Below are 26,724 nucleotides of genomic sequence, written 5' to 3' on the forward strand. Positions count from 1 at the left end.
CTTTACTTGTTAGTAAAGAAATTAAACAATAATATTTAATAATGCTATGTTAATAATAAGATATTGTCGAAAACATACGGTACCACGATAGATCGGTATCAGAAGTGGGAGATCGATGTCCGATTGACATTGATTCAGCGGCGCCTAATTTAAATTAATTTGTAGTAACAAGCCGGTATGTAGGCCATAATGCCAGACGATCACATCGTGATTTCATATACGTGTCGATCGTAAGGTCGATTGAATTTACTGTGAGTATATAAGGTAGGTATATGTATATAGATCATGATTGGTTGGGAGTGTTGCATAGACGAAGTCGAAATACAGGTCAAACTGAGAACGTCCTCCTTTCTTTTGAAGTGGACAATAATGCTATTTATATTTTCATTACACTTTGCCAAAAATGTGTTTATCATGTTTTAGTCACATAATAATAATTCCTAACCCCCAAAAGGCACTTGTTACGCCTCTAGTGTATCGGGTGTCTATTGACGGCGCTGATTGCTTATCATCAGGTGGTATGTTCGTTTACCGGCTTATACCTTAAAAAACTGATACTCTCTCTTAGAAATTATATTATAATTATGTAAAATAATATATTTTACGTAATGTTATGTAATTTACAGCACAAAACAGTTAAATAATAAATAAAATAAATAGCTTAACACCACAAAATTGAAACTAAAGTTGGAACGCATCTCAAGTTTTGTGGAGATCAGAACAAACTCGAAAGATTGAGTTAAATCAAATCAGACGGAGTTTAATTGTCAATAATAATGATCCGGGGGTAACTCGGTTTCACTTTACAAATTAACTTGAAAGTTCGCAGCTTAATTAGTTAAGTATCGATATTAACTTTGTTATTTGTTAGTTCTTTATACTTCTGCGGTGCTGGTTCATTTATTTTAAGATAAGATTGGAATTATCTGTTGTTTAAAATATAGTTTTTGACACCAAGAGTGCTTTTCCACAAAAGATGTGCTATGCTACGTTGCTGTGGATGCGTTTGGCTTCCACTAACCATATATTTACACATAGCTTAGCATTGGTAGATTATATGGAAAGATACGTGGACGTAATTTTTTATTATTAGAACTTGAGACGGGATTGAATCATTGAACAGTTAATCTGTTATCATGGCACTTGCAACAGTGCCAAAATATCGGAAACTCATAGAAATTAATAAACATGGTAAATATTCCGTCTCAAGTTCTAATGACAGTGTTAGTAACCATGTCAGTTTAAAAACTTATATTGTAATTTTTTATATAAGTTAATAATACTGCAAATACGTCATTTCTACGTTTAAAACCTATCTAGAAGTTACGTCACGCGATATTTCAAATCGATATATCTTCGAAAGTATTTGTTTCCGTAAGAAAATAAAAAATACATGTCTAATATACTAAAATAATCTACAAGACGGACATTAAAATAAAATTAGTCATCTACCTTATTCAATTACTAACTTCGAACTAAAACAGAAACTGTAAACAACAAATCCGTTGTTTGCAGAGATCACTTATAGAGCCTTCAGCAGCGCAGCCTTACGGAACTTAGCTGTACATCCGGTCGGACCGGAAGCTCTCTAATGCGATATGTAGCGTTGAGCCCGACTTATAGCGCCTACGTGTGGAGTTATCTCACTGTGGACTCTACGTAGAGCTGATTTTCTGATAATAACATTGGAATTGGGTTTGTTGTTGTTTTGTTATTTGTGTAAATAATTATATTACGTACAGTTTCACGCCTTTTATCCCCGAAGAGGTAGGCAGAGGTGCGCATTACGACACATAATGCCGCTATACAATGTACATACACGTTTCACCGTCCTATGTAGTGAGCCCATCCAGATCTAGTTTCTAGTGACAAAACCGAATGGCATAATTCGATCGGATCGGTTTTTTGCAGGATTCCGCATGCGGGATGCTCGTGGGCAAGCTAGCATATAAACGTATCCGCCATCAAACGGGAACTATAAAAAACTGAAAATAAAAAATACGTGTCTAATATTTTAAAATAATCTGCAAGACGGACAGCAAAATAGAAATTAGTCATCTACCCTATTATTAATTGAATCCTTCCCATAAAATTTCCATATTCTCTTAGAGCTGGTGTCAGTGACCTTTGTGGCTGTAACCCCAATAACAATACGTCTGCTATCACTGTAACGGCTATTGTTTGAATATCGAACGAATGGCGGCCGGCGCGTGCGCATGCGACCAATTGTTTTGTGATGGCATTGCGACATGGATGTGGGATGGAAGTTGTGATTTTGAATGTGGTGTTTTAGTGTCATTGTTTGATGTGCATCGATTTTATCTTAATTATTTTTATGCTTTCGTTAAATAAATATACGAAATAAACTTTTCCCTATTTATTTACAGAGGCAGAGTAAAATTTATTAATTACACAATACTTTATAGGAAACCTGCAGTATTGAGACTTTTCCAAATACCCAGGTTACTAATTTGAAGTATTTATTTAGTAAATCACGCTCGCTTTAAGACTGAAAAAGACACACTATAACTAATAACACTAGTCATATTTTCCATAATCGAATAAACAAATGCTATACACTTACAACTTAACCCGTACACTTCGACGACTCGGTACAAAAGTACCACATCTAAAATTTCTCCATCCCAGCCACCGAAGCCCGTTCAATTACACAACAGTTTCACACGCGCGATGAATTATCATAATAATTGTATCAACGCCGAGCGACGCCGAATCAATTGAGCTCTTACTTGTATTCAATTATACGACGGGAATTCTAGTGAAATGTATGCGTACCTGAATACATGAGTCCTTTATTAATGTTAATGTAAGGGTAATTTGATTAATTTTAACATTGAATTAGTGTTTATTGCTTAATCTATTACGCCATAAAATATCTCTTCTTTCACGAAGCAATAAAGATTACTTTTCACAATTTTTGTCTGTCTCTCTGTCTGTCTGTTTGTTTGTTCTCGCTATTCTCTGAAATGGCTGGACCGATTTTGACAGGACTTAATAGGTAGCTGATGTACTAAGGAGTAACTTAGTCTACTTTCAAAACTCCGTAATCCAACTTTTATTCACAGGTAGCTAATGTACTAAGGAGTAACTTAAGCTATTTTTATTTGTTACAAAGTCCGTAATCCACGCGAGCGAAGCCGCAGGTATCAGTAAGACACAATAAGAAGTGAATGCATTAAATCTACATTTATGATACAAGAAAATGGCTACGTTATTGACATTGTAAATCCTGATTGCATGAGTCAGGGTAGCAATAATTTGGCGACCGAACATAAAACGAAATTAATTTAACCGAACAATGACACAAGTAATTACGTTCCCGTTTCATTATATTATTATTTTTAAAATACTATCGTCATCAAATCTAATTAAATGCGATTAAAACGCCATCAACGGGTGCAGGCAGGGAACTGCATTCACAGAAGGCGTAATGTGTTTTTGTTTTATATTTGTCCAGCTACATTTTATATTTGTTCTATATCATTCTGGATTTTTTTTATGTTATGGGCAAAACCTTCATCCACGCTTCGTCTGACTAAACCTGATTAAGCATACCTTAGTAGTAAAGTAATTACCTATTAAAATTTACGGTTTACTCACGTATTAATAATGGACAAAAGTTTTTCGTTTCAAGTCAAAGAAGGACTCTTCATCATGAGCAGCATTCGCAGACGCGGCGACGTCTGGAGTAGACTAATTTTTAGTTAATTTAGTATGTCTCATGATAGTTATTATAAAAACTATGTGTAGATGTTTAATAATAAACTAATGTATAAAACATAAACTAATCTACATATTAACAATGTTTAGTATGTTAACGTATAGAAAAACTTGAACAATCCGATTAATTTTAAGATTAAAGTTCAAAGTAAAATCAAAATAAAAATACCAAAATAGTACTTCTGTTTACACTTGAAACCAGGATCACAGTGCAGTGTGGTACAATTGGGCGGTGTAATGAACCTCGCGGCGGTTTCGCGCGCAAGGGTTGGCGCCCGCATTCGCTCTAATTGTCCACATTAATATGACAAATAGATTTACATCGGTCGCTTGTACCCGACACCGTCGGCGGGGGGTTATGTGTCAGCGAGACAGTTTTGATACTGATTGGCTTGTGTTTGATAGTTTAAAATAATTATTCTAAAGATAAATTCAACAATCACTTGAAATTCATTACGTTTGAATTTGGTTGAAAGAATGTTTTACAATAACTATAATTAGTTAGATGATGATGATGGGGTATTAAAATTAAAAATCTATTTAATTTGACACATATTTTTTTATTTTGTCATATAAAATGCTGCGGGCTGCAAGTTTAGAAATGAAGGAACCAAATACGTAATTTTTACTTATAAAAAGTACCTAGAACTGACGTCACGGACATTTCAAATCAAAAATATCTTCGAAAGTATTAATTTCCGCAAGAAAATAAAAAAACTAATCTCAAAATGTCTAATAATTAGAGTAAGTAGTCAACTCGGACCACATGCCTACGGCCCATTTGGGACGAGTTGGGGAAATTAAAAATAAATAAAATTTTTAGTGGTCAACTCGTCCCACTTTTTTTTTTGTATGGATCTTTAAACTTTATCAATGTTTGGTACAGTTAGCAACACAAGATTAAAAATATTTTTTTATTGTTTTGTTTCTTTACTTTCGTTTTATTTATAGATTATTTCATATTACAACATCCTTACGAAGTAAGAACCTCTTTTTTAGTGTCGGTTAAATAATTTATTAGCTCAATTTATTTTAGCAATCGCACAAATTCATGTGTTATCCAAAATTACTAAGAATAGTAAACATGTGTGGCTTAAACAATGGTCATGGCGGTCACTTATGAAGTAAATGATAACATAGATAGAATGAAGTTCCTAGAAAATCTTTTGTTTTCAACAAAGTAATAGAACTTTATTATTTCCACACTAACCCTTTTGCTACTGACTGTACCTTATCTCATTGTGGTAGTGAAGTGGGACGAGTTGACCACTAAAAATTTAATTTATTTTTAATTTCCCCAACTCGTCCCAAATGGGCCGTAGGCATGTGGTCCGAGTTGACTACTCACTCAATAATTAAAATAATCTACGAGACGAACATTAAAATAAAAATTAGTCATCTACCTTATTCGTCATTAGTTAGATATAATACAATTTTATCAAAGAGACACATTACATTTTATATGTCACAAGATACGATGACTGCGTTGTGTTAAGAAGGCTCGGCTAGCGTTGATTGTCGCACAAAACTAATCGTGTGCCTGTTTAAGTCAATTCCAGTAATTAACGTGGTAATTAACAATGAGACGCATTCTGCTCTATTGTGTTATGGTTCCTTATTGTGTTGAGTAAGATATATACAATAGAAGGGTATTTTGTAAGGTTTGTCGTGTTATGGCCTATATTAATGCAGGGGTTTTTAGATCTATGGTTAGTTGGAAAGTGTTAAGAGGTTGACAGCTCTTAAAAATATAATATTTCTTTATTATTTGCAGTAATTTTGCTTTATATTTTGTTTCAAACGGAGGGTGTGGTTTTATAGTGTAATTCACATTATTTATTGGCCTTTAAACACTATGGCTCCAATTATAAATAAAAAAGAAACAATCATACATTTGAAAATTACATTCGAAAGTACAAAAGAAATAAACATTTGACAGCTAACTTCCACAGATAACAAAAACCTACCACAAACTCAAAAGCACTGACCTAATTACATACATCCAGTTATATTATTTAAATATGACATTCGAAAAAACAAACAAACATTTGACAGCTAACTTCCACAGATAACAAAAACCTACCACAGACTCTCAAACACCGAGCTAACTACATACATCCAGTTAACCAAGTACCTAGATACGAGAACAGCGTGCCGGGATGCATGATCCAATTGCCGTCCGCTAAATTGATACTCTATTTAGCTCAATTAAACATTAATTAATACCATTAATGAACAGTATGAACACTGAGCCGATCTATTGTTCTGCGTTGACTCAACTCACTCAACCGTTTGCGTGCATTCACTGTTTCAAACTTTGGAAAGTACAAAGATCATACATGTTATGTATAAAAGGTCCTTCGGTTTATTGAACTATTAATTTAAAGATTAACACCTTTAGTATGAACGTATAAAACAGGGCTTCAAAAAAGTTTTTTGAGAATATTTCTTTGGGAACTTTTTCCACTAGAGATGTGCTATGTAGTTATCTTAGTATGTAGTTAGTTAGCTATGTAGTGCAAGATGCTAAGCTGTGAAACTATGTGACTGTTTCCATTGATACTAATCTATGTATTTGTGCGAGGAAGAAGCGCATCTCGAGTATGCAATGTATCGATAGTAGGAAAGCCATCCATAGAACGCATCTTTCCATATAAAAAACATCAGCTTCCACCATGGGTTTAGCATTCCATATTGAATATGATAGCATAGTGTATTTTTCCCAGTATAGTAATTCTTCAGACCATAAAAAAATGTTACAATTTGTAACAAATCGGTAATTTTCTTTTCTCTTTATCAGCAGACATTCGCCCAACGTTGGGCAGACTCCTCTCCAATGCTTCGCTACTCTATTCGATATCCGGTTCGTAATACATATTTATTTTCATTCATTAGTACTCACTATTTAGAACTTAAGCACTATTTATAACTTCACTAAAATAACTAAACATTAATAATATGAGAATATTACATCATAGCCCAAATGATTTGAGTTACATTAACCATATAAGTACTGTAAAGCCGTGTCTAAGGTAAAAGCGTGCCTCAAAAAGCAAGACCACCGCTGATAGGGCCCAGTAAGGCCTGATTTGGAGCTGCGGACAACCTAATAGGTTTTCAGGTAATCTAGCTCAAATCAAGAGAAGGAACGGCGTGGTTTTTAGTCAGTAAGAGTCTGACACTCCCTCTCACCTCGCTCATTGTATAATTTTCCTCTCTCAAAAAAGGGTAAATACAAAATAATATACAAGAAAACATCCCAAAAAATAAACATTTATTTACAGTCAATCAAAAAGCATCATTGCCATTGAGGAGTATTTTAAAAAACTATTAACACTAACAGACATTTATCACGACATCGTTTATAAATCAACGCACCCAAGAGACGCCCAAAACGAAACTATAAAAATAAAAATGTCACACAAACATCGCTTTAATGGCGGAACCGATCTCAATCAAGTAACAAAAATCGTTCGGACAATAAGGCACATTCACACTGTCCGTAATAAATCGCGGCGACCCGTCGCGACGCGATTAAAAAAGCGGAAAGCCGAGGGTGTCCCTACAGTCGCAATAGGCGATCACTTAACGCTAAATTAAGTCGAATCTGGTGGATAAACAAAACGCACGTACGCCACGCGACTCAAGCGTGTGCTCAAGTGGTGTATTGATGCTAAATGTACCGTAATTGGATCTTGATTTTGTTTCGAAGACTAAATTACGTTTAATGACTCTTTTAATGTTATCTTAATAGAGTAATCTGAAGTCTGGGATATTTTTCCAAAGACGATATACTTTATTACAAAACTAAAGTTTATCTGTTTTAGCAATTTTAACAGCTAGATGACGTTTATTTTGTTTTAAAAAGTATGCAATACCTACACTGTTTTTCACTGTAAATATCACGAAGATTTTAACGTAGTAGTAGTACCCGTGTTTTTTTTCTATTTTTTATTAATATTTTTCACACTAACCATTGGTACTCAACAAAGCGCAATGAGCGTGCCACCCGCTGAGCGCTGCGGGCAATTGACAATATTTTGCGATAGGTCGCGCGTGCCGCAGCGATCCGCACGACAGCGTGAAGTCGCCTTTATGTTGCTAATGAATGTCAAAGATATGTTTGTTGATATTTTCGTTTGTTATTTTATGTAACAGTTATTTAGTTCTCTGTATGTTACAGTTAAAGTCAAATCATTTTTCATCAAATCGTCATTCGTTTATTCCAATTAAATCATAAATACTTAGCTACTTTTGAAACGTCAACAAATAAAGAAATAAATAATAGTCTTTCAGTCTAACGGTCAGTGAAGCTAGGTGCTCGTTTCAAAGTGTATGTTTTGCGAAGCGCAGAAGACACACTATATAAACTTTGAGTGCAGAAATGTACATTATTACGTACGTTCGATTGTTTTCAAAATGGCTAAGCAGAATATAACAAGATATCTTTTATGCACAGTTTTTGTCTTAGACACAAAATACCAACTTGAAATATAAAATTTACTTTTATACAATCGCCTACTATACAAATTATACGAATACCACATTTTTCAATCAATACATTCAATACTAACCAAAATATTTAACCAAAAACACAATAATTGTACAATTCAATGAAGCATTAACCCTTCACAGCACATTAGCCACGCCTGCATACTATCGCATAGAGCCATACACTCAAGTGGTCATAAAAAATAAATCAAATTGCCCACTGATCGCCGACGGGTTGAGATTGAACGCCTCTAACCCTCTACTGACCGTATGCGGGTAAAATTGTACAAGGGTAATTAAATATGATATTTTACCCTTTTGTCATACTTAAATGTCTTTTTTTCGTCTGTGTTTTTTTAAGGTTTCCCTGTAGTACGGTTTTTGTGAAAGCATTTACAAGTATTGAGTAACAACTCATATACCAAAGACATTTTCCGAATGAGATTGAAAACAGCTTCAGTTTTGTTTCGTTGTTAAAAATACGATTTTTGAAGTAGTTGAATATACAACTGTACAAATTTAGAAATATTTAATTATAATAATAAGAGTAAAGTAAATAACATCACAAGTAAATAACATCACTCTCAGGGTTTTTTACACCAGAGATATGCTATACTAAGTTGCTGTCGATGCGTTTGGCTTCCACCAATCATAATCATCCTGGTAGAAACGGGCTCAAAAAAACTATATTTTTTATATAGAAAGATGCGTGCTACGGATGGCTTCCCTACTATCGATACATTGGATACTCGAACTCGAACTGCGCATCTTCTTCGCGCAGCTACATAACTATGTACTATATACTAAACAGCTATATACTAAACTTAGTATCAGTGGAAACGGTCACATAGTTTCACAGCTTGGCTATTATATCTACGTAGCTATTACATCTTCACCCTTAAACTGACAGTATAACTAGGTGCTACCAAACTCTAAGAGTAACTACAAACAGTTAAAAGGCACCAATTCCCAGATAACTCTAAACTAATATTGATACAACGCTAAATTCAACCGGAGCCCGTCCGGCTTGTTGCCGTAACGAAACTAACACGACACGACACCGATCCGAGAACCTAACGACATTTGTCCTATAAAACTCTTTTCACCTCTCACTTTTCAAAGAAAAACATATTTTATTTTTTTAGGGGTAGGGTGCATTTTTGTCCGAAAATGTTTTTCGGAGGTGTGTACAGCGTTGCTATGGTAACGCGAATACCTACGGGTTGAGTTTAGGTATTGAATTGAAGGGTATGTAGAAGTGATACTTACCTATTTGACTATGTACATATATTGAGTTCTTAGCAGTACACACCCCTAATGTGTCTCCTTAAGATGATGGTTTGACGATTTCGAATTTCCCAGCAATGTTTTGTTTACTGATGTTATTAGAAACCACATATTTTTAATCTTTCCCAGTTGTCAGTAATATATAAAGATTGAAATTGTGTCGCATATTTGTTCATATACAGCTTTAATTAAAAAAAATCTATAATAAAAAATAACGACCTCTGCCTACTGCTTCGGAAATTACAATCATCGTGTTTTAACAATAAGTAGGGGAGGTAGGGGAGGGATGGGCAGTCGGGAGACATGGGCACCCCCCTTTTATTCTGATCCTGACATAGGTTTTTCTTTTTTCTTAATTTGGTAGTTTACTTTACCGTCTGGCAAAACTGTTCATCCATAGAATATCTGTTATTTCCGTCAGTTGTCAAATACAAACACATTTGAAGATTTTGCGCTCGTAAAAGTAAATATTTTGTAGTCGATTCGGATCGTAATACAGAAAAAAGTAACGAAAGGTATGTGTATTTTTTATTATATATCTATTGTATATTTACTAACTAATAAATTAAACTAAAATTCACGTTTCAATACCTATACAAAAAAAAATACCAGTAAATTGTGTTGAAAATGTGTACAGAGGGAGCAATGGGCAGTCGGATGTGAGGGAGGTTTGGGCATGTCCAATGCTCTCTTCTTTATATTGCGTACAGGAGGTCTTTTCAAAATTATAATTACCTGCTTTAATTACACTATTTGAACTATTTTTAATTACAAAAAGAAAGGTTTGCGACCAGAAATTCCGAAAGATTTGATATTACGAGCCATAGAAGGTATCAAAAGGATCAAAAATAATAACGACAGCTGATAAATATAAATATAAGCCTTTATGGGTTATAACTAATTTAAGATAAGTCGTGATATATTTTTTGTTGTTATTACATTTATTTTTGGAGTCTATTATAAATGTTAAGTGTTTTACAAGCCATGCCCAAGCCTCCCACAGGGTGTGCCCATGTCTCCCTACCATAGGGAGCCTTGGGCACTTTTGACTTAATTTTTTAATTACCTCCTAATTAGGAGACTGATTATTATTATAAGAAAGTTCTTTATGAGATATCTAGCCAAAAGTATGGAGCAATAGGAAGTGGCAATAAATGTTGATTATCTACACAATCTGATGTTTTATGCATTAAATTGTGAAAAAGTGCCCATCCCTCCCCTACCTCCCTTACTAATATTCATTAACTTACTTAGAACTTTCTTAAGATCGCATTAATTATCTCAATCAAATAACAATATTAAGATCGCATCATCAATCAAAAGGAGTCGCCACGTCATTTCCGTTTGAAGTCCAAGTCGATACTAATGAATTACGGCGCCGACTAATTTAAAACCACCCTCATTATTGTGTAGCTGGCTTTTATTATTGCTTTGTGCTAATCGAATAAGTTTGGCGAATGAAGAGCTTATTCTGTGATCATATTAAAAATAAAAAATCTATTTGATACACTTTAAGACTCTATCCGCTACGATAATATAATTTAAAGCTAAAATATTACATCTGAAAATAAGAAGCCAACATTCTCAGATGTCCCTTGCGCCAGACTTCTCAAACTAAATAAACAAATTGATTTGATATCGCATTAGCGTAGTTTGTAGAGCTCGCTAAATATTCATCGGAGCTATATTAAATTTTTCACTTATACTCGTCGACAGATCTACGTATCACACAGAGGGCGCTCGCTGCTCTCACAACTCGCGACTCACGTCAAAGGCACGAGCGATTCCTTGCAAATTGTATTTACGCGTCCCGCGGGCGTGCCCTTATCGAGTTTGCTCTCAAAGAGCCGCCATTTTTAAAACTTCCATCGACTCAGGTAGAGGATCCACGGCCAATTGTGGTTCCGCTTTGTTCTTTACCTCCTTTATAGGGTTGACGAAGTTAGCCAGTTTCGGCGCACGAATAATTTGTGTTCCCGGCCGCGCGATACGATTACCAGAGTTTCGCCCGAATCCGATCCGCCGCTTGTCGGAATCGAATTGTGCCGAGCCGCTTGAGCGGACTTGCCGAGCGAGAACTTCGTTTGTTACAAACATAATGTCCTTCCATCGCAAATTATGTTTGGACGAGTTTGACAGACCTGTGGCAATCGAAGCGAATATCTCGGGACCGAGATTGTTTTACTGTTTGTGAGTAGGTAAAGCTGTGGTATAAATAATAGATAAATAATTTCCACACACCACGTCGGCCGGGGAGCACGAAATGAGCTCATTTCTATTCCGTGCACAAACAAATTCATAACTCGCCGAAACTCATAAAATCATCCGCGAAACACACTTTTATTAAACGAAAACAGAGCTAACGCGGTCTGCGCATAAGTTAACATAACATTCCATTCCTTGTTAAAAGATAAATTAGAACGGGCGCGTCCGGCGCGCGGCGTGCAAATGTATTCGCGGAGCCAATCTCTCGCTCCCCCGGGCTGCCTCGTAATTGCTTAAGAGAAAAATCCAAATGAGAAATGAAAAGGGATTCCCTTTTCAGAGGAAAAATTATATAATTGAATATCTTTTCGTAAGTATTATGAGGTATAAAATATGATAATTGAGTTTTTGCTTACGGTGAGCGGAGCGGAGCGCGGTTCCCGCCGCCGCGCGCTCGGATCATCTCGTTTGCTGTGCTCCAGTTTTATAATCAACGCGCTGTGTTTGTGTCGCTCGCGTTTTATCAGCGGGATAATCGGATCAAGGATACTTATTGATTGTCGGGATATTTGTACACGGAGATTTGCTCTGTGATTGTGTGCGCCGTTAACAGATCAAATAATATTGTTTAAAGTATGGCATTCTCGATGTTCCTTCTTATGTAACTAGCAATTTATTCATTGTACAAACTGGAGCCAATTAATAAATTAATTTTAGCCTGTAAATGTCAATTATTCTAACCCTCATACAACATCATCATCGCCAGCATACCGCAGCAGACGTTGGCATGCAATACAGATTTATTTGATGACTCGTTATAATGATTGCATGCTACACTACACTAAGACATCAATGGTTATGTAAAGGTTAATCAATTTAGATGCAATGTTCCCTACTTCGTATCATTTTAGATGTGGCTACATAATAACTTAGTTGACAGACAGAAAATAAGAGAAGCTTACCTATTTAAATTGATAAGTGTTATAAATCAAAGCGTTTCACCAATACCCTTAACTAACATCAACCGAGCAATCCGAGGCAACATTACGTGTCATATAACCTAAAATAAAGATCCAAAATAAAGTAAAAACAACAAAATCATACCAAAAATTTGAACAAAGCTAACTAATCCTCCCTTAGAGAAAAACGTTTGATTCAATTTGCCGTGTCGTCGCGTCGCGTCGCGCCTCCGGTGGCGTGCCGATGCCGTGCCGGTGTCGTTAGCAATCACGAGTGTTTGTGCCGTAAGCAGGTTACGCTACCGACAGTCGCAGCGACTCGTGACTCGATTCCTTATGACAAGGTTCCACTGAAACACGTGGAATAGAAAATATTGTACTTTAGGATTATTTAGATTCGAAGAAAACGTTTTCTTGTGATAAACTGATATATAAGTGACTCATTATTGAGCGGACTCCTTGTTAGTGCTGATAACTACGTGTATACAAATTTGGTTATTTATCTGACAGAGTTTATCCAAAATACTATCGAAAACGACCTTTAAAACGTAGTCGTTTAAAGGTTGTTTCCGTGGGCGTGTGGCCTACGAAATATAGTCTGAAACGTTAAAAACCGTATAAACAAACAGTAAATAACAGCACATAATCTAAGTTTAGCATCGACTAGGGCGGGGCGTGCACCCCAATAACGGTTATTATCCGGAACGGTTATAAATAACAGCAACGTTCACAGGTAACTGGGAAGGAGCAATTTCACTCATGAATAATGTAGCATGGTCCGCCCAATAAACGTGTTACGATTTTTCATAATAGCCCCCTTTTGATGTTAGTAACGTTCCCAGCTTACTCTCCCTCCAAAATTATTCAGGTTTCATGTTACGCAATTTAGTTCTACGAGTATATTTTACTTGACTTGATACGCCTTGTGTAAATCGGTTCTTGTTTTTGCATTAGGTTGTAATAAGTAGTGTATATTTAGTTTTTTACCGTTTTGTACTGAATTTGGTAAATTATACTTATCTATTTGTATGCTTTTTTAGTACTTCCCTCAACTTAGTTAAGAGTTGAAACCGTGGCTGACACAAATTCGAATGCATTTGACACTAAATTCTTGTTAAAATCATTTTGGTTAGCTCATATCTCTTCTAATACAAAACTATATTTGGTACCCCATCGCAGTAAATAAGCACGAACAATGCGTCACTTAGAATCAACACCAACTTGACTATAATGCAACATATTTGTCTAACCAAATAATGCGTAGACGCGTCAAATTAATATCATCATATCATATCAAGTGTAATTAACAAATAAAATTAAAATTATGTTAATGACCCCTATACTGAGAACAATAGCGGGTTCCGTAGCTACTAAAATGCCATTTAATTGTGACGGAACCCTTTCAGTCGCTCACTAATTAATACAATTTAAGCGCGTAATTAGAGAACACGTGTGATGGACTAGTGATGGGAAACGTGTGGGTAATGTCGGGAGTGTCGATGTTTTTGGACTTTTTTTCTTAGTTATTATAATTTTGGTTTGTTGACTATACAATAAAAAAAATACATAATAAACACACTCTAAATCGGGTTTTCCTTTCTGACCTACTCCAGAGCACAAACCGATTTGCACGGATTTGCATTCGTTGGAAAGGTACCGGGATCCGTGAGGTTTCTAGCAAAAAAAAATCAAGAGAAAAGCAGGAAAACGGAAAATCATTTTTCTCATAAAGCGCATACACAGTGATACAAAAACAAGCGAAGCCATCTGATGGCGATAAGGAGTTCGCCGGGTTTGTAAGTTTTAAATGAATTTTATTGAACTACTCTTTCCATTAATGCATCTTAGAAGTGCATATCGGAATATCAAGATATTATCACTGATTCATACATTTCCTGAAACGAAACTATGAAATGATGATTGTCTTGTATGCGAATGGCATATTTGATTAGCGAGAACAGTTGAATCGTTCCACGCTGACGTTAGCTCGCGAAACATTATGACGCTAACACTAAGTGGCTAGATGCGCATTTTATTAAAACTAATTTTATGCGCGCCCTGACTCATTTACATTTTATTACGCACACACAATGCGCTGCTAATTAGGTTTTATGTATTGTTTCTCGGAGATAGCACTTGTTTATGTGAATGAATATGTGAAATGAAACTGCAACTTGGAGTACACACATTTTTCTGGAGCATATATAGGCCTAGTTTTACGGTGTGCGGGTACCATATTTGTTAATCATATTAAATGTCCCATTGTGAGGGTAAGGCAAAGGCCAATAAAATGTCATAATCCTCGTTGACTGGTACTCACAGTAAAAAACATAGGTGTACTAATTTCTTAATTTAATCAACCCCGGTATCTAACCCAAAACGTAAATGAATGCTACGAAAGAACTTAAAAGGATAATGTCTAATCTAATATGAGTTATAAATACATATGTGGTGTATTAGACCATAGTTGTCTAATTACATGAAGTAATATAATAAAAAGACAACAATAATCTATAACAAAAAATAAAACGGTAAAATATATTGTCTAGCCCAAAATATCGGTTCGCAAAAAATCCCGTGCATTAATACCCAACGGTTCCCATCACTACGTCACTTGTCGCACGTCACATGTTTTCCCGCCGGAACGCGCGACTAACGCATTAATTTATGCCTTTTTTACGCAATAACGCTTAATTGGACTTTATTTATCACTTTTAATTTTTCTAATTTGATAACTCGCGATGTTCTCATTGAAATTTATGAGTCAGTGCGACGATGCCGTCTCAATTCATATGTGTAATATGAACGAATGTGTTTCGATTTAGTTTATGAGAATGGCCCCACACTTCGGTTGAAATGCCCTCTATTAGATTAATATGTTTGGTTGTTTATCATATCTGTTATGGCTTACTTGATCGGATGATGGTGCTGAGTTGAGATTCAGTGTTATTATCTCGGTTCGTATTGGTGTTACTGAGATTCTTACTGAGCTAGTAGATTAATAACATGATCTCCTCTCATCTATCAAAACTTAAAACTCGATAAACGAAGTGCACAAGCTAACTTAAAAACTTCTTTAAATAAATTATAACAAAAATACATTTTTAAAATCACATTTATCCATCCTTATTGTTAGAAGGAGCTCTTTGGAACGGCTTATGCGCTGTATAAGGGAGGTTGGGGATTTTTTAACCAATGTAAGCAGTTTAAAGTCCGCGGGGAGTCGCGGTTACATTAGCGGCGGTGGGTTTGGGACTTTGGGCAAATGTTATTATTTGTTTCGCCCGGATTAGCGGCGATTGACTGACGGGACTTGATCCAAAAGAGGATTTTTGGAGTTATGTGCTCTTTACAAATAGTCTATTATCCTATAGTAGGTATTCTATAGTTTACAGTAGTAGAATTAAAATTTTGTTTATAAATGTGAGTTAGATGGGGTTAGGGCTTGTCTTACAAGTAAGCAGTAAAAAGACTGATCTATCATCTTTCTAGATTTTGAATTTGATGTCAACAATGGAAAACTGGGATGTGGTGAGAAAAGAATAATGTGACGGAGTCTAAAATTGAAACTGATGTTTATCTATAGTATCATTTCATATTCCATAAGTGGGATTTACCCAATCCCATTCGATTTATGGGAGACACAATATACTTTTTATAGTATCATAGACTGAGAACAAATCAAGAGTTTAATAAATTTCACCAGTGTCACATTATACTCTGTCCACATATGCCCAACCCCAATCATCAGATTTGCAATTTTTTTTATATTTGGACAGTCATATTCCTTACTTCGCTTCGCCGTCCTGGCAGTAAGCGGGTTGGTGGCCAAACGCAGACTTATCAACATTGAAAAAAATATGCAAAAACTCACCAACGATCATCAGAACAAAGCCAGTTCTTTCAACCCTCATTGTTATAGAGTTTTGATGTCCTCGAGGCGATGTAGGGTTGTGTTGTGGTGGTACAACTGTTGCAATCAAGTGGGGCTCGCTCCGTCACTCCCGATTAGTTACACTTGTACAATTATTTGTTTGGTTTAATAGCTTATTATTATGGTTAGCGTGTTTATCTTGTTTTTTTTTTTTTGTAAATGTAGTTTGGTTCAGTTAGTTTTGATTGGCGTTTAAGTTACATGGATTGCACGGGATAAATATAGAGCGGAGAAAGATTTAACTTATTATTTTATTTTTAATGTAATTAATCCAGTCACATAGCCGTTCTTTTGATTTAGTCATTTACTAGATAATAGTGCTAAAACAATTATTATTTATTATTGATCTGACATGTATTATAATTAGATAAGATAGTACTATAATAATATTACGGAAACACAATCTTACTCCATAAAAATACGAGTCTGCTACAATATAACTAGGTCGCTTGTGTCTACTCATTTTATTCAGTACCGAGTTAGTACTTCTCAAGATTACCTCTAGGAAATTCTGTTAAAACTATAAAAATTGTATCAAGAAGCGAGCACAAAGCAGTTGTAATCCGTAACAGCAGTTTATTCTTGTAGTTCTGTGTAATTTATGTGAGTGCTCGAATAATGCCTTATGCAGCGCACTTCTACATAATACAGTGAACATGAAAATAATAAAAAACGTAGAAAAGTGACGCCAAGACGAGTGCAAAAGAAAGCTTGTTTATTTATAAGGTCGCGACGCGGACGCATTACCAGATTACCCCGCGCTCCCCAACGCGTAATTCCACAAATGGGTGAAACTCGAACCGGGCCGGTTTAAAATTGAAATTTATATGCGCGCATTATGTATGAGGAGGGATTATGGCGAACTCAAAGAAAATGATCGCCGCCACCCTGGAGACTCGAGATAGTTCGTGCTCGGAACAAATGTCAAGCGGAAAGGTTTCTTTGTATTATTGGGTTGGACTTGGACTGTACGCTGAGATAGGTATAACAAATCTATAACATGTAATATGCCTGCTTTGTTAAGTAAACAAACTTAGGTTCTTGTTCACGAGAATTTTCAAAGTAATCATGAATTCTAAGAATTGTAGGTACCTAGCAGACTGAGAAAAAGGAATTGTACGAGCTAATAACCCAAACTTTGCTTACTGTATTATATTGGTCTACAGATTTTCTAAATGATTCCAAACATAGACACAGGCAATATAAACAAGCATGATATAGATGAATGGATATTGATACCACTTATAAATCCTGTTGTGAAGTACTCTTAATTTTATTCAGTGGGTGAATTCAATAAGTGGTGTGAATGTCATGAGTATCAAATTGATTAAATAGTACGGGCATACTATTATTTGTTTCCGATACCTATAAATTGCATTTACATTTAGTTTAAAAACTATTGTTTATATATTCTATCATTTCTATACCATTCCTTTCGCGTCACTTCAAATATGCCCAATACGTACCACTTATCCTATTGATTTCAATGTTATTAAGAATTTTACTTAACTTGAATCTCATACTTAGGACAAGATTCCCAAGGTTAGTAGCACTTACCAAAACCCCAAACCAAAACCATAACGCCCAAGATATCTACAAAATTCTATAAAACAAAACAAACTGACCACTATCCGAGAAACAGATTACGAACGACTAAATAACCAAATTGTATATAAATTATAAACATACCGCTGTATTTAAAAGCGGGAGTCGGTGGCTTGTAATATCTTGAGAGGGAGAGACGATTACGGCTATTAAATATGCATTAACGAATTTTTCTCCTTAAAAGCTGAAAAAAATGGCGTAAAGAGAAAATTGGCAATTAGACCCCTCTCCAGTCTCCCGCCCACCTTCGCGCAAGAATTAAATTTGTTCCTTAAAGATATACATAAATTGAGTGTTAGGATGCTTTAATATTTTCCTTTTGCGAGTAACGCTGTAAATTAGCTAATTTAAATGTATACGGCTTGTGTGGTTATACTGTTTTGGAATTCAGTAAGAATGTTTTCTGTCTCTTTCTTTTCTTTGTGTTGTATCGAGGGTGTGCTGTTGTTGATCAGTTGTAGGTTGCGTAGTGTGTGACTTTTCGTAGTTGTGACATGGCGTAGTTGTGACATGACGTAGTCTTAGATAATTGGCGTAGTGCGCTGATCAGTAACTTCAAAGTCACGAATGACTTAAATCATCCTTTCGGAAGGAATTAGATTTCCATTCTTTGTTAATCTTTCTAAAGACCCAGATTCTATTACGTAAAAATCAAATTAAATTAAAGCTAAATTAAATACGAAACATTAAAAATAAAGCCGCCACCTAATTTCCTTCACTGGCCATCAACATTACAATTTACAACACAAAACGGGCGTGTCTCTGCGTTATTTGATTGTCTATGCCTTTGATATTCAACCTCATGAAATGCCTGACACGTTGCCATGAATAAATGATGGAAATATAGTCGGCCCACTAACTGGATACACACTTACCTCGCTTACTGTTGCACAAATGAAAATTAATAATGCACGATGATAAATTGACACTAATTATGTGATACGGGGTGGCGACGGGCCTTACGGTCATGTATTGGGTTTCGTGTACATTTTCTAGTAGATGTTGAGCTAGTTTTAAGACTTGTTGTGGGTCTAGTCTAACTGTATAATAGTATAGTCTGTTTTATGATTTTTAAATTAAGAAATTGTTTGTTAGTTGAAATAGCGGTTTAGTTTAGCAAGGTTTGATAATGACTCTCTGGTCAAATAAGATGAAATAGTGCCGAGCGTGGACATGACAAAAATCTTGGCCCTAATTTAACTTACAAGTTAAAACCATCTAAATTTTATACACACATACATAGTTAACCTCACGTCTTTCTCCCATGGTGGTTGGTAGGACAATAAGAACGCCAATTGCTACGAATCTTACATACCTCTTTCGCTTCATCGAAATTTTATTTGATTTATAAAAGTAACATCCATACGTCTCTAAATATTCGATTTGTAAAAAGAAGATAAGCATTGTTGTTAGAAAAACATAAAATAACAATGTTCTTAAATATTTATTTAATTTTCTATCAATCTCCTAAAATTCCGAGACACCCAACACTATCTCCTCTCCATTCCTTCACTACACACGTACATAGACACATCTAGTAGTCGTCTACTTACGCGGCGAGGGGGGGGGGGGGGGCGTAGTGTCGCTATAATCAGTTAATTGCATGAATAATTGAGCGGCGTCATTAGCCGTGCCGACCGCCGACACACATACCTAAATATAGGTTAAAGGACGCATTCCTGATACGTAGGTACTAACACGTCGTGGTAGATGCGTTTTCGTGGTAAAGATATGTATGTACTATATGTATTTATGTACTAGGTATTTTTAAAGAAAAAGATCTGTGCCATGATTGTGAATTATAAAGGAAAATTCAAGAATTAGTTTGTCATTTCGATATTTTAGTTCATTTTTAAGCTTTTTATCAATTTAAAAAACTAGAATATTAAATGTAAAAGTATTGTCCACCAAAATATGAAGTATGAAAGTATTGTGTCCAAGATCTCTTTTCTTTTGACTGGAAATGAAAACTGATTTTTTTTCCTGCTTGCTTTATGTATTACGAACGAGTCATTTCTTAGTTTCACTAGTTTTTTAATACAATTTTAATGAGCCATTATAATGTTATACATACGCATATATTTTTGTAAAATACAATGCGATTAATTATCCATAAATTCTAAACTAAAATTTTATACACAATTTATCAATAAATAACTAAATAACAAACACACAAAGTTGTCGCTCGGTGTCAGCGCGTCTATCTACAATAACTACTTAACAACGTTTATGAATATTACATGCCACTCAATTTCAGCAGGCGTGTCTAATCAAAACATTAACGCTATTAGCTGTAATATTAATTCTCTTTGTTACAACCAGCCCGCTTCTACTCTAGTTGAATATTCATATTAGTGGGGACTCAAGGAGGACATTTTCCAAAAGTCCCTCCTCCCCCCTCGGCCCTCTAAAATCAATTAATAGAGGCGCGCTTCGTTACACAGTCCTAAGTTGACCCCCGATGTACATAATGAAATTTCCCAACGAGAATCATTGATATCACCAAGTTTGTGGGGAAAAGATTCCCTAAGATTAAGTGCAGGGTTGAATAAAATTTTCGGTTTTGTTCTATTTGTATAAGTAGATATTTAAAACGATCTTTTGACAAAACTAATTTGAATAAAATAATTATGTCGATAAGCTATAATTAAACTAATTGTGTAGATGTAGTATGGTAATAAAAGGTTCGAGTCTGAGTGTTTTAGGAATTTGTATACTATCTATGTGTCACTCGTCACTCATCGAATCATCAAATCATCACAACATAACTACCCTTAAACCATTTCTTAAAGTTACTTAGCGCGATGTGGCACCTAAACTTACCCCTTACTTATAATGTTAGGTATAATTTATAGGCTACTTATAAATGACTCCTAACTTATCTAAGGCGTTCCTTAAAATTTAGCAGACTGTTGAAAACAGACATAAATCTCCCAAAATAAAACTCCAAACCATCACACTACACCTAACAAATGGAAACAGACAAAAAAAATCAACTTCCAACCATCATCCATACGTGCACGGGTCACATGAATTGAAAGAGGTGTCAATACGTTAGTGACGTCCGCCCCGTTGGCCAAACAAGCAGGCAACACTAAAACTGTTAGTGTCGCTGCTGCACATCAATTATTACAGCCTGTAATGAACGCAAATCCTTTGATTCCATTGAACGAGTGCCGGAGGGAATTTCTGTGATGATGTCCAAGGTATAAGCGGGTGGTACAGCGATTTGGGTTGGTACCAAACCGCTTTGTTGACAGTTACTTTGAAGTTAAAAAAGTTGATGAATTTTTCTAAATACATAATGTATTGTATCGTTGATGGGACAAGATTGATATTAGATACATACACCTTTAATTGACACATCTCTGCATCAACCGATAGTTCGACAGGTATCGAATGCTCTTACAGCTATGAGCCATACTTTACCAAGTATACATTATTTGTAGAAATCCAGGGAAGGTTTAATAGGTGATAAAAAAATGTTTGAGGCGGTACGAAGTTTGTGGGGTCAGCTAGTAAGTCATATTTAAATAAATAAAAATACATAATGTTTTCGATTCGAAATCGGTCGACGGTCGTATACTCGTATTCTATGGAGTGATATATGTATATCAGCTATCCTAAGAAAAATCTAAAATAACATTAAGAGATAGCATTTGTAAAGTAAATTCTTCACCCATCTCCGCTACCTCCTATGTCTGAAGCCTCGCCCCGTCGCGGTACATCAAGTATGCACTGAGGGAATGTGGGAGCGACGCGACACCTCGGCCCAGCGTTCATTTCATTGTCTCTGTCTACCCCCTCCCTCCCCGTCCCAGCGCTGAATTTTGCAATAGTTTCTGTAAACAACATCAGACGATATCTTTTAGTTTTCTCTATTACGTACTACTACTGATTATACAAATCTAGACAGACCCAAGACGGAGGAAGAGAGACTTGCCTTAAAAGGGACTAAAGTTATTTTCTTTTGAACTATCGGATTATTCAAAACGAATCGAATAAAGATATCATAAACGATATTATTTAAAAATATTCCTATGTATATAAAAATCAATTGCTGTTCGTTAATCTCGCTAAAACTCGAGAACTGCTGGACCGATTTGGCAGATTTTGGCCTAGGTCAGGTTTAAAAGGTGTGAAAAAATGTTGGAAGCAGTAAGAAGTTTGCCAGGCTACCTAGTTTATAATAAAATTAATTAGTCTGAACATTATTTTAGTTGCAATATGTTTATTAATAGGTAACCTATAAAAAATACATTTTTTCTTTTTAACACTCATCTGAATATACCTACTGAATTCCGTAGATACCTATATAAAGACTACATTGTATCGGATTGACACGCGTCGTAACATCCATCACGTATTCTTTGTAAACTGCCAGATACAGAGACTGTGCGATGAGGTGCCTGTGTGCGACCTGCCTAGCAAGTCGACATATCACTAGCCTTTTGATTTTCTGATTCTACCAATAAAGATGCAGTAAGAGTGATGTCAGACTGTTCTAGCTAATTGGATTCTATGAATTATTTACCTTTAGTAGTTTTTCTATTTCTTTGGATATTAATGTATCAGTCCAATCCAAAGGTTGTCTGTAAGAGATCGCTTTGTGCGATAAGACCGCCCATTGTACACTGTGCTTATTTATGTTGTCCTATGTTATTTTGTGGTGTACAATAAAGTATAAATAAATAAATAGTGTGTCGAGTGATTGCAGGTAGTACTTCTAAATTGTTTAATCTTCATAACTTTTTCATTCAGCTATCAAACAATCAATGCTGTTTGTTTTTGTGGTACTGCATTCGAGCTTATTCATTCTATTTCATGATTATAAGTATCATTATTGTACTATAGCAATAACCAACCACATACAAATAAGAAGTCTGTAAACGTCTCCCCAAAACCGTCCAATCACTTTATTCTGTCACTTGTATTTGAAGGCGTCGAGTCACCCGCTCGCCTCTGGTCCGAGTCTCGCGCGACTGCCCACAAATTTCATTCCCGAGATCAAAGCCCAGGCTCTCGCATCGATATGCGCACACTCCCATCACAAAACTTATTTAAATAAAACATTTTATTTATCTAGACATCGCGTGGAAATACACAACGATATATATTTTATTTAAAACACTAAATTGAATACGCTTTTGATCAAATTGCGCACGTATATCGAGTTTTTTTTTATCTGCTGCAAAATAAATATTATTATTGAGCCGATGTAATTTTTCTGTTCAATTTATTTGTGTATTTTAATGAATGAAAGTTGTTAGTCTGTATCTCTGTTTACTGTTTGCATTTAGTTATAATATTATTTATCGTAATCGGGATACATATCTACTACATATGTACGGTATTAACTTATCTTCATTCACTCTTCACACAGCTTCCATTTTTTAAGTCATCTAACAGCTTGGTCCCGGTTATGTCCTAAGACTATACACCGAGGAATGAGTAGCATCATTCCATTAAAACATCGGATACTTAACTGCGATCCCGAGCTGAGATAGCCATTTAAGGATGGAAAACTTTATCTAGCAGTAGACGTTTTCTGTTGATGCTGATGATGAACACCTGATGAAAATGATCAGTCTGTTAAGTGTTCCTAATTTAGGAAACCGAGTTCAAAATATAATGTAACAATACTACATACCTATTTATTTGTTAATTTATTTATCTAACAATAATCTCTTTTTGCCGTAGTACGGGCGCGTTCCGCACGTCTCCGGGCGGCGCCGGCGAGCCGCCCCCGGCGCCCCCGCCGCCGCTGTTCCTGCCGCCGCATCTCTCGCATCTCTCGCAGCACCTCAACCATCTCTCGCAGCCCTTCTTCCCACTTAAAGGTAAAACATGAACTTAAAACTAAAGCCTATATGTTAATTGCGAGCAAGAATTGAAGGGAACAGAGATAGCTCAGGTACCTATAGTAAAGAAATCTTTAATTAAAGAGGAACTTTTAATTGAAGCTACGTTTTCTTTATTTACACACCATTTTTGCTTTCTGGAAATCTGATTTTTCATCTTTGAAATGCAGTTCATATTGAGCCATTTAAAGATTCGCGTTTGCATAGTTTAGATGGATATATTTCTCAATCTTGTCTTACGTTTTACGTATGAAGTAATTCCCTATGAAGTAACAGCGTAGATAAACACACTGTAACGATTATATTATTAGCACGTACTAAAACTCTATCCCTCTCCAGGTTGGGGAGCGCCCTGCCCGTGCTGCCCCAAAGAAGAGGCTCGCTCATCAAGCGTGGCGGAACTCCGGCGCAAGGCACACGAGCACTCCGCGGCACTACTACATCAGCTCGCCAGCTTCCAGTCGCGGGCGCTGCTGCCGCTGCCACTTCCACTCCCCCTACCACCATTACCCTTACTCCCACACGACGCCCCACCCACTTCCCAGGCACATGAACCACCTAAACACCTTGAGTAAGGAGATGAAGATATATTAGAAAGGTTGATAGATCTCTACAGATTAATTGGCATTTGTAAAGAAAAATGTGATGAAATTACTTCACTATTAATTGGAGTACCAAGGTCGTATGAACAGTTGTGCAACCGGCAACCGTGGTGTCCTCAGACAGACATAATAGAAAGAATGAAGGAAAAACTGTTTATTTGCACCGTTGTAAGATATTGCATGCAAAACAAGAACAAATAAAAATAAAAATGATAATCAAGACGGCGCTAGAGCTCAATTAAAATGCCGTAGCCCGAGCACTATGACGGGAGTCATGATGCTGATTTTCAGCACTACTTTACCGAGTTCATTAGACCTTTATCAATACAATTACTTCGAATAATAAATACTACAAAAACCGCCAAGTCTTTGCTTACATTATCAATGTATTTTGGTTGAAAATCTACTTTTTATCACTGTTCTGTAACTGTTCATATAAGTTTCAATTAGTAGTGATATAGTATTTTTTGTGATGTTTTCATTATATTATTTTCCAGTTAATTATATTGTACCTTCGTGAATTCATGTGCCATGGTGTAGTATTAAATTACTGCAAACAACAGTATTATTAAAATTATGAAGTTGTATTAATTATGTGCCAACAATTTGTGCCATCTACATTTATAATACTATATTAGTGTATTTATTTCCTATATTTTGTCCTGAATAGTTTATTTACTGATAAGAATAAAATTATTAAAGCTATACAGAGTGTACATGGAACCCTCTTAAAAACGGCAAACAGAGAATGGTAAAAAACGAGTTTAGTTATCAAAGAATTTATGAATTCAATGTTTGTTTTATGTAATAATAGATGTGATCAACTGCTTAAAACCTTTAAAATTATAAAAATAAACATATTTTGTAGTGTTTTTCGGGAGCGTTCCGTTTACACTTTGTACAATAAAAATATTTTTATTATTGTTAAAATTATGCCATATTTTGTGTCACATACATCGCCGCTTCAGTATTCGACCAACTGTTGTGAATATTTCTTTTTATCTTATTTTAATGTTAAGAAAATTGTAAATAGATATAATTACGTAGCTAATAAACTTGGATGTTTGTACGTAGTTCACAGATTGTATATAGCTAACACAGTTTCCTTAGTTTAGTTAAGTATTTGTTAAGGAACACAGATATATGGAAGCCATTTGTTATACGATTTAAGCTATTTCTTGATAAGATACTCACTTACATACATATACACACATACACACTGTCTATACATAATTTTCTCTTTGCAATATCTTAAGATATTTCTCAAGTTATTTGAAAACCAGAATTTGGATTTGTTCAAATGTTATCTTCCCTTTTCGCTCTATCGATAAAGAAAATCCCTGTGTTAATTAATCACCCTCTACTTATCTGTATTTTATGTGGTTTTGCTACAAACATTAAAACAAAGCCTTTTTACACTAGGCATATAGCACCTAGCTTCACTGAAGGACAGACTGACAGACTATTATTTATTTCTTTATTTGTTGACATTTCAAAAGTACCAAACTATTTATAGTTTAATTGGAATTAATAATTTGACTTTGCATCGAATTACCCCGTGCTTTCGTTCTGAAGCCTTCAACTTTAATTCAATATAAAAATCACTCTTAGTTGCCGACTAGATTATAAATATCATGTGACAATTCACAGACGAAAATATTTTTCATATTGTAGCATTATTTTATACCACAATTCCATAAAACATTCCCCTTTATATAGTAAACACATTCCATCAAATTCAAAGTTCTTGTCTTTCCCAAGTTATACATAATAGTTATACCTACATAGTGGCCCGCGCCAAGCTTGTATATAGATACATACATACATTGCCGAGAGTGTGAGCTGCACTATGCACGATATGTGGAATTGTCGACGCGGGCTGTACATACGTTATACATAATATATACCACTAGAAATGTACCATTAGTTGTTTTAATTATTGCGAAATATAATAATATTATGTAATTATACTTTGTGTGGTTTTATTTCTTAGCGTTATTTTATTACCCTTTATTAAATAAACAAGTAGTGAGTGAACA

At 35.4% G+C, this 26,724-nt stretch overlaps 1 protein-coding gene across 1 annotated transcript in view; it reads left to right on the forward strand.

Annotated features, from left to right (window-relative positions):
* LOC118271907 (diencephalon/mesencephalon homeobox protein 1-B) overlaps positions 1-26,655 on the forward strand; it is a 63,375-nt gene extending 36,720 nt beyond the window's left edge. Inside the window, exons 9-11 of the mRNA XM_050693798.1 lie at positions 6,542-6,604; positions 23,923-24,062; positions 24,423-26,655. Of these exons, the coding sequence (XP_050549755.1) occupies positions 6,542-6,604; positions 23,923-24,062; positions 24,423-24,658 (439 nt within the window). The 3' untranslated portion in view covers positions 24,659-26,655. The remainder of the gene's footprint in view (positions 1-6,541; positions 6,605-23,922; positions 24,063-24,422) is intronic.
* Positions 26,656-26,724: the final 69 nt, after the last annotated feature.

Source organism: Spodoptera frugiperda, chromosome 5 (assembly GCF_023101765.2).
Source record: "Spodoptera frugiperda isolate SF20-4 chromosome 5, AGI-APGP_CSIRO_Sfru_2.0, whole genome shotgun sequence".
NCBI classification, from domain to species: Eukaryota; Metazoa; Arthropoda; class Insecta; order Lepidoptera; family Noctuidae; genus Spodoptera; species Spodoptera frugiperda.